This window comes from Sapajus apella, unplaced genomic scaffold (genome assembly GCF_009761245.1).
Source record: "Sapajus apella isolate SASKATOON/1434 unplaced genomic scaffold, GSC_monkey_1.0 scaffold10, whole genome shotgun sequence".
NCBI classification, from domain to species: domain Eukaryota; kingdom Metazoa; phylum Chordata; class Mammalia; order Primates; family Cebidae; genus Sapajus; species Sapajus apella.
This window is the reverse complement of record NW_022436950.1, coordinates 38,019,577-38,038,854: the sequence shown is the minus strand read 5'-3', so window position 1 is coordinate 38,038,854 and position 19,278 is coordinate 38,019,577. Positions and strand designations below refer to the sequence as shown.

General features: G+C 39.8%; 2 protein-coding genes across 3 annotated transcripts in view; one reads left to right on the top strand and one right to left on the bottom strand.

Moving 5' to 3' along the window:
• The window catches only part of TRAK2 (trafficking kinesin protein 2), a 68,299-nt gene extending 64,408 nt beyond the window's left edge, over positions 1-3,891 (bottom strand). The window contains exon 1 of one of the 2 annotated variants that reach the window (XM_032278662.1): positions 3,622-3,891. The gene's annotated coding sequence lies outside the window, so the exon portion shown is untranslated. The remainder of the gene's footprint in view (positions 1-3,621) is intronic. The other variant, XM_032278659.1, reaches the window with a different exon arrangement.
• Positions 3,892-3,939: 48 nt separating this feature from the next.
• Positions 3,940-19,278, top strand: part of STRADB (STE20 related adaptor beta) — a 37,668-nt gene continuing 22,329 nt past the window's right edge. The window contains exons 1-3 of the mRNA XM_032278672.1: positions 3,940-4,186; positions 6,933-7,032; positions 10,605-10,685. Coding sequence (XP_032134563.1) covers positions 7,021-7,032; positions 10,605-10,685 — 93 coding nt within the window. The 5' untranslated portion in view covers positions 3,940-4,186; positions 6,933-7,020. The remainder of the gene's footprint in view (positions 4,187-6,932; positions 7,033-10,604; positions 10,686-19,278) is intronic.

The window sequence follows — 19,278 nt, the reverse complement described above, 5'->3', positions numbered from 1 at the left end:
CCTCCTAAACTGCTGGAATTACAGGCGTGAGCCACCGCGCCTGGCCAGGATAAAAGGTAAGCCCCTTGGCATCTCATGAAAAATCTTCCTAATCTGGCTGCAGCCTAGTCTCCAGTTTCACTTCTCTCAACACTTCTCTCCTCACCAAAAAACCTCAATCACCTAACCACAACTTAAAGGCTTTTTGCATGTCATTCCTTTTGCCTAGAACTCCTATCTGTTAGTTTGCTAGGGGTTCCTTTAAAAAAATCCCACAGACTGGGTTGCTTCAACAACAGAAATTTATTTTCTTACAACTCTGGAGGCTAGAAGTACAAAATCAAGGTGGTGGCAGGTTTGGTTTCTTCTGAGGCCTCTCCTTGGCCTTCTTGATGTATCCTCACATGGTCTTTCCTTGGTATGTGCATCTCTGGTGTGTCTTTTTGTGTTCAAATTTCCTTCTTATAAGAAAAACTGTCAGACTGGATTAGAACCTACCCTAACGGCTTCATCTGAACTTAATCACCCCAAAGCCCTGTCTCCAAATACAGTCACATTCTGAGGTTATGGGTGTTAGGGCTTCAACATAATTTTGGGAGGACACAATTCAGCCCATAACAACTCCTTCCCCTTTTCTCTGCCCAGGCTAATTCTCATTTGTTTTCCCAAGACTGGTTTAAGCTTTCTCACTTCAGGCTGGCCTCAGTATTCTTTCTCTGTGCTCCCAAAGTACCTCTGCATGCTGCTAACCTATTGCTCAATACACTATATTAATTGTCTCTTTGCTTTTTCAAACACATTCCTTAAAAGCAAAGATTAAATTCCTATTATTCGCACAGTGTGTGGCACACAGAAGGTGTTTAATAAAGATTTGATCATTGAAGGGAAATGAAAGAAAGAACATAGACCTTGAAGTATGACAAACATGGGTTCAAACCCTGGTTCCACCGTTGACTTATTTGAGACTTTGGACAAGTAATTAAATGCTGAACTTCCATTTTAAAAAGGTAGTTGTAAAGACACATGACTTACTTATAATGAAAGCACCCAGCTGTGGGGCTGGTACACAGTAGGTGCTCAATAAATGTTAGACTACAGATTTTGATCTTGTCTGCTGTGACACTCAGTTCTACCATTTAGTAGCTATATGACCTTTGGTATATTTACTAACCTCTCTTTGCTTTAGCTGCCTATCTATAAAAACACCTCAGTGATATTGTGAGGATAAGTTAATACAGGTAAAACATTATCTATCACATAGTATCATATAAATGTTTCCTATTATTATAAGAACACTGCAGATCTGAACAGATGATTAAACCATGAATAATTTAGTTCCTTTAATTACTAAGTCATTTAAATGTGACTATTACCTTTTTTGCCTCCTATTTGTTACCAACTAAACAGGATGGTAACTAAAGAGGTTCAAAACTGGTACAGGTGATATAATCAGAGCTCAAAATAAACATGAAATAAGATATTATCTGTCTTATTCCTTATATTGGTATTTAACGTATTTGGGGCACTAAAACAAAGAAACTTTCAGTGGAGAATAACACTTCTCCGCTCGTATTTAAATTTTTTTTTTAGAGATGGCATCTTGTCACTCAAACTGGAGTGCGGTAGTGCCATCATTGCTCAAGAGATCTTTTTATCTCAGCCTCCCAAGTAGTTGCGACTACAGGTGCAAATAACCACACCCAGCTATTTTTTATTTTTATTTTTGGTAGAGAAGGGGTTTTGCTATGCTGAACAGGTTGGTCTCAAGTCATTCTCCTGCCTCTGGCTCTCAAAGTGCTGTAATTAAAGGCATGTGAGTCATCACGCCCAGCAGGGTCATATTTTTACTTTCAGACTCACAAAACCTGTTAACTGGAAAGAACCTTTTGATAAAAGTCCAGTCTTGTAATTTCTTATAAAAGTAAAGTGAGATGGATTTGGAATAGGCTTCTAGGGTCTTACTGAGCGGTTCAGTGTGAAATGGGAATTGTAGGCAGAGAGAATGAGTTTGTTCAGAAGTACTAAAGTAGGGTTTCAGGACTTATTTCAGATGTCCAAGGTGTGTTGGAACCAGTCTTAGACACTGGACAATCCTCTTTAACTACTCAACCTTTAAAGTCTGTAATTTCTGAAGTACGTATTAGTTACCTGATCTGTTACTTTGAGGCAAGGCAGATCTAGATTTAAATCTCCCCTTGTCACATAAGCAAAGTCTTTGAGCCTCAGATTGGTGCGTACGTTTGTTACAGTGATTAAGTGAACTAAGCCTGAAGAGCTCCTACCTGGGGTGCCTGGCAGATTGCAAATACTAAAATGTTGGTTCTAATCTCTTCCATCATATGAATAAGTCTGTAAGATAACAGAACACTGTCTTTCACATAGTGTGTGCTTGCTAAATGTCTGAGACTTGTTGGACACGACTTAATTTTAAAAATAGAAAGTTGGGGCCAGGCATGGTGGCTCACGCCTGTAATCCCAGCACTTTGGGAGGCTGAGGCAGGCGGATCGCGAGGTCAAGTGGTCGAGACCGTCCTGGCCAACATGGTGAAACCCTGTCTCTATTAAAAAAAATATATATACAAAAATTAGCTGGACATGGTGGCGCACATCTGTAATCCTAATTACTGAGGAGGCTGAGGCAGGAGAATCGCTTGAACCTGGGAGGCAGAGGTTGCAGTGAGCCGAGATCATACCACTGCATTCCAGCCGGGGGACAGAGTGAGACTCCATCTTAAAATAAAAAAAAAAAGGAAAGAAAGCTGGCATAACTGCTGGGATGATGAAGTGTCTCCACCCTGACCTTTCTCACCACTAAATGTCCTTCACAATTTGTTTTTCAGTGTCATGTCACCACCATTAACGTGCTATTTGGAGACCACTGTAGCTCAGACTTCCAAGTCAATAGCAAAGATCTGAAGGTCAGGAAAAGATTTACGGAGACCAATGGTTCCTGTGGTCCATTCCACCAACTTGATGAATTTCCTGTGAAAAGTTACTTTTTTTTTTTGGCATAGAAACAGCAAGTCTAAGCAAAAAGTGCATGAGCAAGTAACTAAACTTATCCCTATTAATATGACGCAGATTTTTTTTTTTAGGTTGAAAGACTATTTTGGTACTAAAAAGGACATGTCCCAATATCTATTATTTACGCTTCAAACTAAAGTCAGCCGTTTTTCTTTTTCAGGACATATGGCATCTGGCTCGAAATCAATTGCAAGAAAAGCCCAATTCTATTTGATACATTAAGAGCTCCTTCCAATACCCTCTCCTTCCATTTACATCACAGGTAGCGACAGAGGCTTAAGGTTTCATGCCCGACCCTAAAGCCACTCATCCTAAAAGACGGGACTCCAGATGGATGCTGTCTGGCAGAGGATGAGGCGCTCTGAGAAGCTGCCAAACCTCGGATGTGCAGCTGGGCTGAATCCCGACGCCAGAGTCCAGCGCCCATCACTTTACACCCACATTTAGGAAACAACCCACTCCTCACCGCGGGACTGGGACCCAGCCCTCCCGCACCCAGCCTCCGCCTCCGGCGTCGGCGCGTGACCTCTGGGGACCGGAGGAGCTCGGGGCGAGGAGGTTCCTCCGCCTTCCGGAGAAGTTTCAAGGGCCAGTTCGGGTTGCGAGCGGATAGCTTACTCACTGCAGTGGCCCGGCATCCTCCGTCGTCCGCCCGCGCTTCTTCAGGAAGCTCCTAATGAGGCGGCAGCCTGATAGCAGCAGCCGAAGCTGCCGCCGCTGCTTCCACTCCCAGCAACCGCCTGGGAGTGGCAGGGACAGGCGAGCGATTTCACATCATCATCACTCGGCGACCTCGGTTCTGCAGCCGCAACGGGTCAATGGCAGCCCCCACACAATTGGGGAAGCCAGAGGAGACCCACTCTCCCAGCGGCCTCCACGGCCCAGCGCAAGACCTGCTGGGACTTGTAGTTTCCTGGCCGCCCCGCCCCAAGCTCGAAGGCCCCGCCTTCGCACCGCTCAGCCCGGGGGCAAGAGGCGGGGCCGCGTCCCTGCGGGTAGCCTGGAGCTGGGGCAGAGTTCCAAGCTCACGGCCCCGGTTGCGGCCGCACCGCCCTCCCGCGCCGCGCGCCGGGAGCGGGCCTAGAGCGCTCGCCTACCTCCTCCGCGAGCCGGTCTCCGGCGCCCGCCCCGGTCCGCACCGCTGGCAGTCTGAAGAGAGTCACTGGCCGTGGTCGCCGCTAGGGTAACTAGGGGAGGCAGGCCGGGGAGGGAAAGGTGGGGGACGTGAGGGAGTGAGCCTCGGTCCGCTCAAGCCCGGGAAGCCCGAGGCCAGAACGCGCCAGCCCACCTCGAGCCGCGGCACCGGCGGCTGACGGAGCCGTGGCAAAAATGCGGCCCCTGCGCTCGTGCAACTCGGGCTCACCGGGGCCCCGGGCCGCGGGTTCTCAGCCCCCTCGGTGGTGCCTGCCGGGTTGGCCGTGCCAGGTGCGGGGAGCCCAGGCCGCCCGGACGCCCTCTCCCCGCAGCCCTCACCTTTGGCCGCGCTCTCGGGCTTGGCGAGTTTCCACACCGAAGACACCCTCAGACCCCAGCTTTATCTGCCGCCTTCTGCAAGTTCGCTGCAAAGTCCCCCAAAGCAGGACTAGGAAGGAACCTTTTACAAAATTAAATGCTCGAGTGTCGTTTTTGTCCTCGGTTTGTCAGTTCAGCGCTGTGTTATTCCCTGCTGGGTCTGTTGTCAAGTACCTTTTCCTCAAAACTTGATAAGAACGTGTAACACGGAGCCTACCTAGCACAGTGCCTGGCACACAGTAGGCGCTCAGTAAAGATTTGTTGAAAGCATGAGTCACTAAGCTTGGAAAATTCTCCCGAGCTGTGCGTCGCTATTTTAGGGATTCTCAAAATCACTTTGAAAATTACAGTAATTTTAAAGCTCAACAAAGAGAGTTACATCGGGTTATTTTTGCATTCCCTGTAGCAATGGCCTCTGTTGAACGCCTAAATTAACACAAAACTCCTGTTCTGTGAGTAGATGAGCCCTTGTGGTTTCTACAGAAACTGTTAATCTTTCAGATTAAAGTCTTCACATGAACCATTCTATTACGGAAGAAATTGAAATTACTTATAAAGCTTTATCGTAATTAGCTTTTAGATACATGTGCAAGGGATTGCACTGATGTACTTGTGAATACATTCAGAAATATCGGTCTCTTAAGTATGACTTTTTTTTAAAGAAAGGGTTTATATTCATATCTCGTGAAAGAGCATGCCAGAGAAAATTATAATAACAGCAAATTCCCCACTCCCACCCCTTTGCTGGGTGCAGCTGCTGCCTTGACCTCAAAATGTCTTGTAAAATTATCTCTAAATAGTCTGGTGTATCTAAGGCAAAAATCTCTGGGATTAAACCACCCCATAGGGACAACCCTTTTAGTACTAACAATTCTCATCAGAGTGTGTCTGTTTCTTCTGAGCTTTTCAGAAAGAAAAAAAAAAAATGTAATGGAGTTTCAAATTGTTAACACAAAATCGTAACAACTTGCTGACACTGAGTGAAAAAAGCAGGATACAAAGTCATAGTAACCAGAAAATTTGGTTAGCCATGACATCCATAACCTTTCTGCTTGTGGGAAGGTCAGGTACAAGTGGCCAGGGCCTGTCAGCCTTGATTACCAGTGGGTGTCCACAGTGCCTGACCCGTATTAGCCATTCATTAAACACTTGTGTGATGATTACTTGGCTGCTACAGATTAACAGTGTAATGACTATGGGTGTGTAGTTTCTTCCTTTACTTGGATATCTCCTTAGAATAGATGGTTAGTAGGAATTTTACTGGGTCAAAAGGCAGAATATTTTCATGATTATTGAAACATTGACAACCTGCTTTCCAAATAAGCCTTACCATTTTGTACTGCCATCAGTATATTTGAGTGTACTTTTCAAAGCATAGTTCAAGTTGATACAATGTTTGCTAGTTAGGGGCACTTTGAGATGTAACTCATTTGATCTCAGTCACCTGGAAAGTTGACAGGGCAGGCATTACTTTTCCCCTTTTGTAGCACAGCAAACTCCAATGTCTTAACTTGACGGTAATGAATGCCAGGTGACTAAATGATCACAACCTTTCAGGTCTGTCTTCCTCCCAATCTCTACCTTTGGTTCATAGTGAACATCCTGAATAAATTCACCTCTTTCCATAGTAATAAAATTGGATATTGCTTTTTTGTTTTTATGGTTTACAAAATCTTACCTTTCTCATTTTGCTCACATAGTTGTAGATGGGTTCATCAAGTTTGGGACTTCATTAAATTGAAATAATGAAGCACAATTTAGATGAAAGATGATGTTGGTTAGATGTAAAGGAATACTCTATACCTGCAAACTTACAAGATTGCCACCCTTTCTATTAATAAAGGTCTGGAAACCTTCGATGGTGTTTTTGTATCTCCTTGAATTAATTTCCTAGTCTGTTCTGATTCTTTCCCATATTTGCTGGTCAGGGACGCCAAATGATTTAGTAGGTAATTAATCCAATAAGAAAGAGTTTTGGAAAGTCTCAAAGTTTAGTTATAATACATGGAATCATTGAAAATTCTTGGAGTTTATTTTAAGTGACACCATTGATATCAAAAGTGAGTCAAAAATTGGTTTTCTATATTGCTTTCAAATTTGCACAGCATTCTTTAAAAAACAAACTATAGAAAAGATAGGGAATGTATATGTAAATACTTTGAGGCTTTGGAAATATTCAGAACTTCTTTTCTTTTTCACTCTGCTTCTCTGTTGTGATGTCAGATCCCAAATAATGTTCAGTTAAAAAAAATATTCTTTAAAGATGCTTTTCAGGAATGTCTCCTTGAGTCAAGGAGTAGCTGCCTATATATTGGATGTCAAGGGACAGCTGCCTAAATACTGGATGGGTTTAAGGCAATTAGTTCTTTAAGGAACTTTTATGTGATTCTAAATTATTTTGCTTTTGTTTTTTATAGTAGGATATATCTGCATTTTGAAAGGAAGATAAAAGCCTTCTTTGGAATAGATGGATTTTTGTCACTTTCTGTGAACTAAAGCGATTCAATGTCTCTTTTGGTAAGTTTTTGTTAACATAGATCTGATTTTGTTCTGTCAGAGTAGTTGGATGTTAATGCCAAGTCATAATAAAAGGCATATTCTGATGGGATATTCTTAGGCTCTGAGATGTTGTTTTGACCGGATTGACTTCTGGACTTGAGAAATGAATCACATTCTCACTGAGGTTTTCTTTCTTTCATAAAGAACTTCTCCTATCTTCTGATAGTCTCATTATTCTAATCCTTTGTCCCATATCTACTTTTTCTCATAGGTGTTACACTTAGATATGGTGCTCATACCTGTTAGCTATGCCTTATCTTTTAAATCTTTCAGAAATTCCTTTTACAAATTTTTGTCTGACCAAAGGCCAAATAGTGTTAAAAATAAGCCCTTTCAGGAGGCTGAGGCAGGAGAATTGCCTGAATCCAGGAGGCAGAGGTTGCGGTGAGCTGAGATCGCGCCATTGCACTCCAGCCTGGGTAACAAGAGCAAAACTCTGTCTCAAAGAAATAAAAAATAAAAAAATAAGCCCCTTGACTTAACTGGAAAAAAGTAATTTGGATCAATGTATAATATGAGGTATAGCTGCCAACTGGTTTTTTATTTATATTTAGATCCATGGTATCTACTTTAGATTAAGTAGCTTGAGGACTTTCATTGTGTTTTATACATAATATTTGAATAGGGAATACTTATATTAAAACAGTGGTCTTTTAGAAAGTAATGAGTAGACCGAGAGTAGTGGCTCACATCTGTAATCCCAGCATTTTTGGGGGCTAAGGCTAGAGGATCACTTGAACCCAGGAATTCAAGACCAGTCTAGGCAACGTAGTGGGACCCTGTCTATATAAAATATTAGCCAGATGTGGTGTCACATGCCTGTAGTTTCAGCTACTCAGAAGGCCAAGGTGGGAGGATCACTTGAGCAAGGGATCAGGGCTGTAGTGAACTGTGATTGTGCCAATGCATTCTAGCCTGGGTGATAGAGGGAGATCCTGTATGATGATTTGTAGTTTATAAATACTTTCATATATTTCTTTCATAGTTTCAAATTGTGGAAAATTAGCAGGGCAGGTAGCATTATCTTCATTTTCAGTTTGTCTAAGATTGCAAAATATTGAAGCCAGGTATCAGACTCATACCTGCCAATCTATTCTATCAATTACCAAGGCTGAGAGGCAGAACTATAAAGGTAGAAGACTGTATTGTTAGTAATATGGAAAATACATAACACATTTACTTACCTGTTTAAAGTAAAGCTTTACCACTTGAAAGAGGAGCTTTATATATCTGGAAAATACACGGAGGTGAAATGCCTTACTCTCTAAAGGAGGCATCAGCAAACTTTTCTGTAAAGGCCAGATAGTATTTACATGCCCTTTGGTCTTTGTTACAGCTGTTTTTCTGCTGAAATGCTAGCAATAAAGCAGCCATAGGCAATATATAAATGAATGAATGTGTCTGTGTTCCAGTAAAACTTTATTCACAAAAACAGGTGATTGGTCAGATTTGGCTCATGGACCATAGTTAGTTTGCCTTCCTCCCCTCTAAAGGATTACTTAAGATTTACAATTTTATGAATTGTAAACATTTGCAAAAAGATAGAAAGTAAAATCAGCAAAGGAAAAAGGTATGTGGGGTGAAATTCAATGGAAACCAGGCACAGGCTTTCAAGAATCTTTTCTTAGTGCCGTCCCATAGGATATGCACAGTTCGCCCAGAGTTGTGACACGTGAAATGTTGTCTGCTAGGGAAGCTCATTAGAGACTCGGATTTAAGGTTTTTATTGGGGACTTGTCTTGTGGCACTGTCTGCTAGCAGGTAACAAAATTCCAGTCGCCCAGAACAAAAAGCCAGGTGTTCAGCATAAACCGTATTATTTGCACCAACAGTTGAGACACAATGAGTGATTCTTAGGAAGGGAACCTCTGCAAAATCCCAGTTCCCAGATATGAGCCAAGGATCAAATTTATAAGCAGTCTTTTCTAATAGCTCTTTTCTAATAGGCCTACTATGTTAATTCTTCTTTTGCACAGTGGTGGTAATGGTTGTTGTGAAAAATTCAAGCTAAATGTTGCCAAAATATATAAATACCAAACAATATATAAATGGCCTGCCTAGCTTGTGGATATTTTCAATATGAACAACACTAGTAAGTGCCTTCAAAAACTGTTTTACTGTAAATGTTATTCACCCTAGGAAGCCATTAGAAACTCTGCAAAGGAATCAGTTGTACGGCTATCTTGACATTGTTAGCATCTGTTCTTCAGGGGCAGTTTTACATAAAACAGTGGGAATATATGCCAAATTTTTGTAATAGATTTATAAAGTATACAGACTGTAGGAATTCAAGTTAAAATAATCGGTAATGTAGGCTAACTGGGAAAATGACTAGTTTGATTAGTGAGAAATTCTGGCATATCTTAAAAGGAAATTTACTTTTAAGTAACTGACTACAAAGTATTAAGTAGACATGGGTAGACGTCATTTGATGTTGTGCTTTAATGTTTATATAAAAATAAATGTCCATAAGATGCTTGAAATGAAAAATTTTGAAATGGGCATGGTGGCTCATGCCTGTAATTCCAGCACTTTGGAAGGCCAAGGTGGGCAGATCACTTGAGGTAAGGAGTTTGAAATCAGCCTCGCCAAGATGGTGAAACCTCATCTCTACAAAAATTAGCCGGTTGTGGTGGCAGGCACCTGTAATACCAGCTACTCAAGAGGCTGAGGCAGGAGAATTGCTTGAGGCAGGAGGCAGAGGTTATGGTGAGCCGAGATAGTGCCATTCCACTCCAGCCTGGGCAACAGTGCAAGACTCTGTCTCAAAAAAAAAAAAGAAATTTTTTCAAATATTGAAAATATTTTGTTAATGAAGCCTCTCCTAAAATGTGTTTATACTTTTCTTTTGACATACTTTTTCTTCCTAAATAGTATAAGGTCAGCTTCACCCCACTGATTAATGATGTGATAAATCACATGTAGATAGGTATTACATTTCTTTATTGGCAAAAAAATGGTAATAAAACCATGGGTTAATATGCAGAAAAATGTAAATTGTGATAATAAAAGTAAGTCTCTTTTAATTTGCTTTGAGTTGCAATTAGAGATGTTTATCAGCTTTAGAAACTATTTTTTCATTCAATATGTGGCTTAATGTGAATAAACATGGTTTCTATATTTAAGATAGCAAGGATTAAAATAAAAATAATTATATGAATACAGCAGAATAATCTGGCTAAATGTTCAGAAGAAAACCTCAGTGGTATTGACAGTTGGAGTTAAAAATTAACCTCAACAGTTAAAATGAATTATTATCCCCTCTCAAGAAAAGAGAGGGGAAGGATCAGTGATAACACCAAGTGAAGTTCTGATGTATATGAAGTTTGTCTGCATGCCCAGCTACTTTTCCCTTCTGTTCCACACTGAGTACCTCCATGATGTGGATCCTGGCTTTGGTTCCAGGTTCCTGCATGTTGCCCTTCCTCTCTGCTTCCCACTCTAGTCACTAGAACTGTTTATAACTACACACCACCCTTTCTTATCCTATAACTTATTTTTCACTTATATAATGCATTTCTGACTTCCAGGATTGTTTCTGCACTTCAAGAACACAAGTTGAATCACTCAGACCTGAAAAGCAGTCTGAAACCAGTATCCATCAATACTTGGTAAGAAAATGAGTAGGCTGGATGCAGTGGTTCACTCCTGTAATCCCAGCACTTTGGGAGGTCGAGGCAGGGGGATCACTTGAGCCTAGGCATTCGAGACCAGCTTGGGCAACATAGTGAGATCTCATCTTTAAAAAAAAAAATGGTTGGGTACAATTAATGCTCTAACTTTCCCTTCTATAATACTATTCCCTCCTGGTTCTCTTCTATTTCTTTTTCTTTACAGGGTCTTTTACTATTTCTCCTTCCTCCTGCCATGTTCCAGGAGTCTGTAACTGGCCACTTCTTTTCTTCCTAAAGTGGCTCTTCCTAAGCAGTTTCACAACTATTACTATGACTTCAGTTGCTCAGATTTCAGATTGTCTTAGAGTACCACAGGTTTCCTGAGGGGACCCTGGCATCAAGCAGAACTGATGCTTCTCAGATTTTTACCTGCAACCCCAGACTCTTTTCTGGGCAACAGAAGTGTCTTTAGAATACCTCTGATTGGATTTTTCAAAGGCATCTCTGCTCAGTTTGAATAAAACCTTAATCTTCTTTCAAACCCACCAACCCACTGGTATTTCCTACTTTTGCTAATGAAAACTCATCTACTGTGTCATCCTAACTCGAAACTTTAACCTCACATGGCCTCTACCTCTGCCCCATATTTATTATTCACCAAGTCTTCTGACTCTGTCTCTGAAATGCCCTGGAGTCTTCATGTGAGCACTGCTACTGCTTAGGTCTCATTGGTCCTCATCTGGGCTGTTGCAGGTGGACTTGTTGCCTCTAGTCTCCCTAGACACACACCTAGTCTTCTCCCACCACTCACATCAGTGTTCAGTACTGCTACCAATACAGACCTGCTCGTGTCGCTTGCCAGCTTTGAAACTTCCATTGGCTTCCTAAAGCCTATGGGATAATGTCTAAATTAGCATAATATGAGGACTTTTACTAGTGTAGAATGTGTCTAATATTAGTTTCATTTCTTGCTGCTGAGGCTTAGCACATACCCTTCTCTCTACTTGAAATACTCTTCTTTCTTTTCTGCTTCTGAAATTCTTCCTCATCCATAAAGAATTGGTTCAAATATTGTATCTATGAAGCCTTTCCACTTACACTTTTTATTTGGCTCTGCTCCCACATGTCTTAGATATGTCTTAGGATATTTCTTTGGGATATCTTCCTCCCCTTATTGCATACTTTATACTGCAATTTTTGCTACAGAATGGAACCTACCTTGCAAATGCCTTATTTGCTACAAAATTAGTAAATCCCAGTTAATTTTGTTTATAATTTAACCCAGTCCCATCTTCAGTTGTCTTTATTCTGTTATTTTGCTTTTTATTCATTAATACTGTAAAGGTTTCTAATTACCTGTCTTTTCATAAAATAGGATGTAGTATCTGAGGGTTAAAAAAAATTTTGGGGGGTACATAGAAGGTGTATATGTTTATGGGGTACCTGAGATATTTTGATGCAGGCATATGATATGTAATAATTACATCAGGGTAAATGGGTTATCCATCACTTTACACATAAATCATTACTTCATGTTATAAACATTCGAATTATATTCTTATTTTTAAATGTACAATAAATTGTTGACTATAGTCACTCTGTTGTGCTGTCAAATACTAGACCTTATTCTATCTAACTATATTTTTGTATTCATTAACCATCTCCACTCTGCCTCCCACCCCTTCTTGGCCTCTATTCTGTATCTGCATGAGTTCAATTGTTTTAATTTTTAGCTCCCACAAGTAAGTGAGAACATGTGAAGTTTGTCTTTCTGGGCCTGCCATATTTCACTTAACATAATGTCCTTCACTTCCATCCCTGTTGTTGCAAATGGTAGTATCTCATTCTTTTTTATGGCTAAATAGTGTTCCATTGTACATATGTACCACATTTTCTTTATTCATTCATCTGTTGATGGACACTTAGGTTTCTTCCAAATCTTGGCTATTGTCAATAGTACTGCAATAAACATGGGTGTGCATATATCTCTTCAATATGCTGATTTCTTTTCTTTTGGGTGTATACCTATCAGTACGATTGCTGAATCATATGGTAGTTTTTTTTTTTAGTTTTTTGAGGAACCTCCATACTGTTCTCCATAGTGGTTGTACTAATTTGCCTTATCACGAACAGCATATGAGGATTCCCTTTTCTCTGTATCCTTGCCAGTATTTGTTATTGCTTGTCTTTTTGATAAAAGCCATTTTAACTGGGGTCAGATGATATCCCCTTCTAGTTTTGATTTGCATTTCTCTGGTGATCAATGATGTTGAGTACTTTTTCATATACCTATTTGCCATATGGATGTCATCTTTAAAAAAAATTAATTTATTTTTTTCAGACAGCATCTTGCTCTACCACCCAGGCTGTAGTGCAGTGGTGTAATTGTAGCTCACTGCAGCCTTGAACTCCTGGGCTCAAGCAATCCTTTCACCTCAGGTTATTGATAAGCCAGGACTACAGGCATGTCCTACCACACCCAACTAGATGAGGTCTCACTATGTTGGCCAGGCTGGTCTTGAACTCCTGTCCTCAAGTGATCCTCTCACCTCAGCCTCCCAAAGTGTTGGGTTTACAGGTGTGAGCCACTGTGCCCGGAACTATATGTCTTCTTTTGAGAAATGTCTATTAAGATCTTTTGCCCATTTTTAAATCAGATTGTTAGATTTAAAAAATTTGATTGTTTGAACTCCTTATAAATTCTAGTTATTAATCCCTTGTCAGATGGGTAATTTACAAATATTTTCTCCCATTCTGTGGGTTGTCTCTTCACTTTGTTGATTATTTCTTTTGCTGTGCAGAAGATTTTTAACTGGCTGTGATCACATTTGTCTATTTTTGCTTGATTATCTCTATTTTCACAGTATTACTCAATAAATCTTTGCCCAGATCAATTTCCTGGACAGCTTCTTCAGTGTTTTCTTGTAGTAATTTCATAGTTTGAGATCTTAGATTTAAGTCTTTAATCCATTTTATTTTATTTTTTAATATAGCAAGAGATAGGGGTCTACTTTTATTCTTCTGCATATGAATATTCAGTTTTCTCAGCACCATTTATTGAAGAGACTGTCTTCTCCTCAGTGTGTACTTTTTGCACCTTTGTCAAAAATGAGTTCACTGTAGATGTATGGATTTGTTTCTGAGTTTTCTGTTCTGTTCCATTGGTCTGTGTGTCTGTTTGTATACCAGTACTATGCTGTTTTGGTTACAGCAGCTCTGTAGTATAATCTGAAATCAGGTAATGTGATTCCTCCAGTTTTGTTCTTTTTGCTTAGGATTATATAATGACCTTCTATGTCTCTTTTTATAAGTTTTGCCTTGAAATTTATTTTGTCTGATACATATATATATATCAACTCCTGTTCTTTTTTTGATTTATATTTATATGGAATATTTTTCTTCAACTCTTTATTTTCAGTCTTTGTGTGTCTTTATAGGTGAAGTGTGTTTCTTGTAGGCAACAGATCATTTAATCTTTTTTAAGTAATTCATTCAGCTACTCTGTGTTTTCATTGGAAAGTTTAATCCATTGACATTCAGTGTTACTATTGATAAGTAAGGACTTAACTACTGGCTTTTGTTATTTGTTTTGTGTTCTCTCCCTCCCTTCCCTCTCCTTCCCTCCCTCCTTCTTCCTTCCTGTCTTCTTCCTTTTTGTGAAGTTGATTTTCTCTGGTGGTGTGTTTTAGTTTATTTTTTATTTTTTTTTATATATGTGTTGTAGATTTTATGATTTGAGGTTACCATGAGGCTTGCAAATAACATAACATTATTTTAAACTGACAACACTGATTGCAAAAACATACAGGCAAAGAGAGAACTAATAAAAACTCTACACCTTCATTCCTCCTGTTTTTTAACTTTTTATGGTTCTATTTATATCTTCTTCTGTTTTTTTTTTTTTTTTTTCTTTTTTTTTAAGATGGAGTTTCACTCTTCTTGCCCATGTTGGAGTGCAATGGTGCGATCTCAGCTCACCACAACCTCTGCCTCCCGGGTTCAAGCAATTCTCCTGTCCCAGCCACTCAAGTAGCTGGGATTACAGGCATGCACCACCATACCTTGCTAATTTTGTATTTTTAGTAGAGATGGGGTTTCTCCACATTGGCCAGGCTGTTCTCGAACTCCCAACCACAGGTGATCCACCCACCTCAGCCTCCCGAAGTGCTGGGATTACAGGCGTGAGCCACTGCGCCTGGCCTTATATCTTCTTATACTGTTTTGAATAGGTATTGTAGTTACTATTTTTGATAGGTTCATCTTTTAGTCTTTCTACTCAAGATATGAGTTGTTTACACTCCACAGTTACAATGTAACAATACAGTTTTTATCTGTGTAGTTATTATTACCAGTGACTTTTGTACCTTCAGATAATTTCTTATTGCTCATTAACATCCTTTCTTTCAGATTGAAGAATGCCCATTTAGCATTTCTTGTAGGAGAGGTCTAGCATTGATGAAATCCCTCAGGTTTTGTTTGTTTGGGAACATCTTTATTTTTCCTTCCATGTTTGAAGGATATTTCCACTGGATAAACTATTCTATAAAAGTTTTTCCTTCAGCAAATTAAATATGTTATGTTACTCACTCTTGGCCTGTAAGGTTTCCACTGGCAAGTCTGCTGCAAGATGTACTGGAGCTCCTTTATATGTTCTTTCCTTTTTTCTTACTTCTTTTAGGATCCCTTCTTTATCCTTGACCACTGGAAATTTGATTGTTAAATGTCTTTTTTGGGTTAAATATGCTGGGCATTCCATTACCTTCTTATACTTGGATATTGATATCTTTCTGTCGGTTTGGAAAGTTCTCTATTCGGATACTTTTCTCTACCTGCTCGTCAAGGCCAATAACTCTTAGATATGCCCTTTTGCTGCTGTTTTCTAGATCTTGTAGATGTGCTTCATTCTTTCATATTATTTTTTCTTTTGTCTTCTCTGTGTATTTATTTTGTTGCAATAATTATTTTTTATATACTTTAAGTTTTGGGGTACATGTGCAGAATATGCAGGTTTGTCACTTAGTGGTTTGTGGCATCCACCCCATCATCTACATTAGCTGTTTCTCCTAATACTATCCCTACCCAATCACCCAACCTCCTGCTAACTCTCCCGAAGCCCCTCACCCCCCAACAGGCCTCAGTTTGTGATGTTCCCCTCACTGTGCCCATGTGTTCTTATGGTTCAGCACCCACTTATGAGTGAGAACATGCAGCATTTGGTTTTCTGTTCTTGTGTCAGTTTGCTGAGAATGGTGATTTCCAGCTTTATCTATGTCCCTTCAAAGGACAGGAACTCATCCTTTTTTATGGCTGCATAGTATTCCATGGTGTATATGTGCTATATTTTCTTTATCCAGTCTATCATTGATGGGCGTTTGGGTTGGTTCCAAGTCTTTGCTATTGTAAACAGTGATGCAGTAAACATAAGTGTGCATGTGTCTTTATAATAGAATGATTGATAATCCTTTGGGTATATACCCAGTAATGGGATTGCTGGGTCAAATGGTATTTCTAGTTCTAGATCCTTGAGGAATCGCCACACTGTCTTCCACAATGGTTGAACTAATTTACACTCCCACCAACAGTGTAAAAGCATCCTCATTTCTCCATATCCTCTCCATATCTGTTGTCTCCTGATTTTTTAATGATTGCTATTCTAACTGGAGTCAGATGGTATCTCAATATGGTTTTGATTTGCATTTCTCTAATGACCAGTGATGATGAGTGTTTCTTCGTATGTTTGTTGGCTGCATAATTTCTTGAGAAGTGTGTGTTTGTGTCCTTCGTCCACTTTTTGATGGGGTTGTTTTTTTCTTATGAATGTGTTTAAGCTCTTTGTAGATTCTGGATATTAGCCCTTTGACAGATGGGTAGATTGCAAAAATTTGTTCCCATTCTGTTGGTTGCCAGTTGACTCTAATGATAGTTTCTTTTGCTGTGCAGAACCTCTTAAATTTAATTAGATCCCATTTGTCTATTTTGGCTTTTGTTGCCATTGCTTTTGGTATTTTAGTCATGAAGTCTTTGCTCATGTCTATGTCCTGAATGGTATTCCTTAGGTTTTCTTCTAGGGTTTTTGTGGTGTTAGGTCTTATGTTTAAATCTTTAACCCATCTGGAGTTAATTTTGTATAAGGTATAAGGAAGGGATCCAGCTTCAGCTTTCTGCATATGGCTAGCCAGTTTTCCCAACACCGTGTATTAAATAGGCAATCCTTTCCTCATTGCTTGTTTTTGTTGGTTTTTCAAAGATCATATGGTTGTAGATATACGGTGTTAGTTCTGATGTCTCTGTTATGTTCCATTGGTCTTTCTCTCTGTTTTGGTACCAGTACCATGCTGTTTTGATTACTGTAGCCTTGTAGTATAGTTTGAAGTCAGGTAGCATGATGCCTCCAGCTTTGTTTTTTTTGTTTATATTTTATTTGCTTAGGATAGTCTTGGCTATGTGGGCTCTTTTGTTGTTTCCATATGAAGTTTAAGGAGTTTTTTTTCTACTTCTGTGAAGAAAGTCAATGGTAGCTTGATGGAGGTTAGCATTCAGTCTCTAAATTACTTTGGGCAGTATGGCCATTTGCAGATATTGATTCTTGCTAACCATGAGCATGGAATGTTTTTCCATCTGTTTGTGTCCTCTCTTACTTCCTTGAGCAGTGGTTTGTAGTTCTCCTCGAAGAGGTCCTTCACATCTCTTGTTAGTTGTAGTCCTAGGTATTTTATTATCTTTGTAGCAATTGTGAATGGGAGTTCAGTCATGATTTGGCTCTCTGTTTTTCTGTTATTGGTGTATAGGAATGCTTGTGATTTTTTCACATTGATTTGGTATCCTGAGACTTTGCTGAAGTTGCTTATCAGCTTAAGGACATTTTGGGCTTAGACAATGGGGTCTGCTAAATATACAATGATGTTGTCTACCAGTAGAGACAATTTGACTTCCTCTTTTCCTAATTGAACACTGTTTATTTATTTCTTCTCTGTGTATTTTCAAATAGCTTGCCTTTTTTTTCCCCATTTATTTTATTGCATTTTAGGTTTTGGGGTACATGTGAAGAACATGCAAGATTGTTGCATAGGTACCCATGTGGCAGTATGATTTGCTGCTTTCCTCCCCATCACCTACATCTGGCATCTCTCCCCTTGCTATCTCTCCCCAATTCCCCACCCCCCACCATCCCTCCCCTGTTTCCCCCCAACTGACCCCAGTGTGTAGTGCTCCCCTTCCAGTGTCCATGAGTTCTCATTGTTCAATACCCGCCTATGAGTGAGAACACATGGTGTTTGATCTTCTGCTTTTCTGTCAGTTTGCTGAGAATGATGGTTTCCAGGTTCATCCATGTCCCTACAAAGGACCCAAACTCATCATTTTTGATGGCTGCTTAATATTCCATGGTGTATATGTGCCACATTTTCCCTGTCCAGTCTATCATCGATGGGCATTTGGGTTGGTTCCAGGTCTTTGCTATTGTAAACAGTGCTGCAATGAACATTCGTGTGCACGTGTCCTTATAGTAGAACAATTTATAATCCTTTGGATATATACCCAGTAACGAGATTGCTGGGTCAAATGGAATTTCTATTTCTAGGTCCTTGAGGAATTGCCACACTGTCTTCCACAATGGTTGAACTAATTTGCACTCCCACCAACAGTGTAAAAGCATTCTATTTCTCCACATCCTCTCCAGCATCTGTTGTCTCTAGATTTTTTAATGATTGCCATTCTAACTGGCGTGAGATGGTATCTCAATGTAGTTTTGATTTGCATTTCTCTGATGACCAGTGATGATGAGCATTTTTTCATATGTTTCTAGGCCTAATGTATGTCTTCTTTTGTAAAGTATCTGTTCATATCCTTTGCCCACTTTTAAATGGGGTTGTTTGTTTTTTTCTTGTAAATCTGTTTTAGTTCTTTGTAAATTCTGGATATCAGCCCTTTGTCAGATGGGTAAACTGCAAAAATTTTTTCCCATTCTGTTGGTTGCCGATTCACTCTAATGACTGTTTCTTTTGCTGTGCAGAAGCTGTGGAGTTTGAGTAGGTCCCATTTGCCTATTTTGGGTTTTGTTGTCAATGCTTTTGGTGTTTTGGTCATGAAGTCCTTGCCTACGCCTATGTCCTGAATGGTTTTGCCTAGATTTTCTTCTAGGGTTTTTATGGTGTTAGGTCTTATGTTTAAGTCTTTAATCCATCTGGAGTTAATTTTAGTGTAAGGTGTCAGGAAGGGGTCCAGTTTCTGCTTTCTGCACACTGCTAGCCAGTTTTCCCAACACCATTTATTAAACAGGGAATCCTTTCCCCATTGCTTGTTTTTGTCTGGTTTGTCAAAGATTAGGTGATTGTAGATATGTTGTGTTGCCTCCGAGACCTCTGTTCTGTTCCATTGGTCTATATCTCTGTTTTGGTACCAGTACCATGCTGTTTTGATTACTGTAGCCTTGTAGTATAGTTTGAAGTCCGGTAGTGTAATGCCTCCCGCTTTGTTCTTTTTGCTTAGAATTGACTTGGCTATGCGGGCTCTCTTTTGGTTCCATATGAAGTTTAAAGTGTTTTTTTTCCAATTCTGTGAAGAAAGTCATTGGTAGCTTGATGGGGATAGC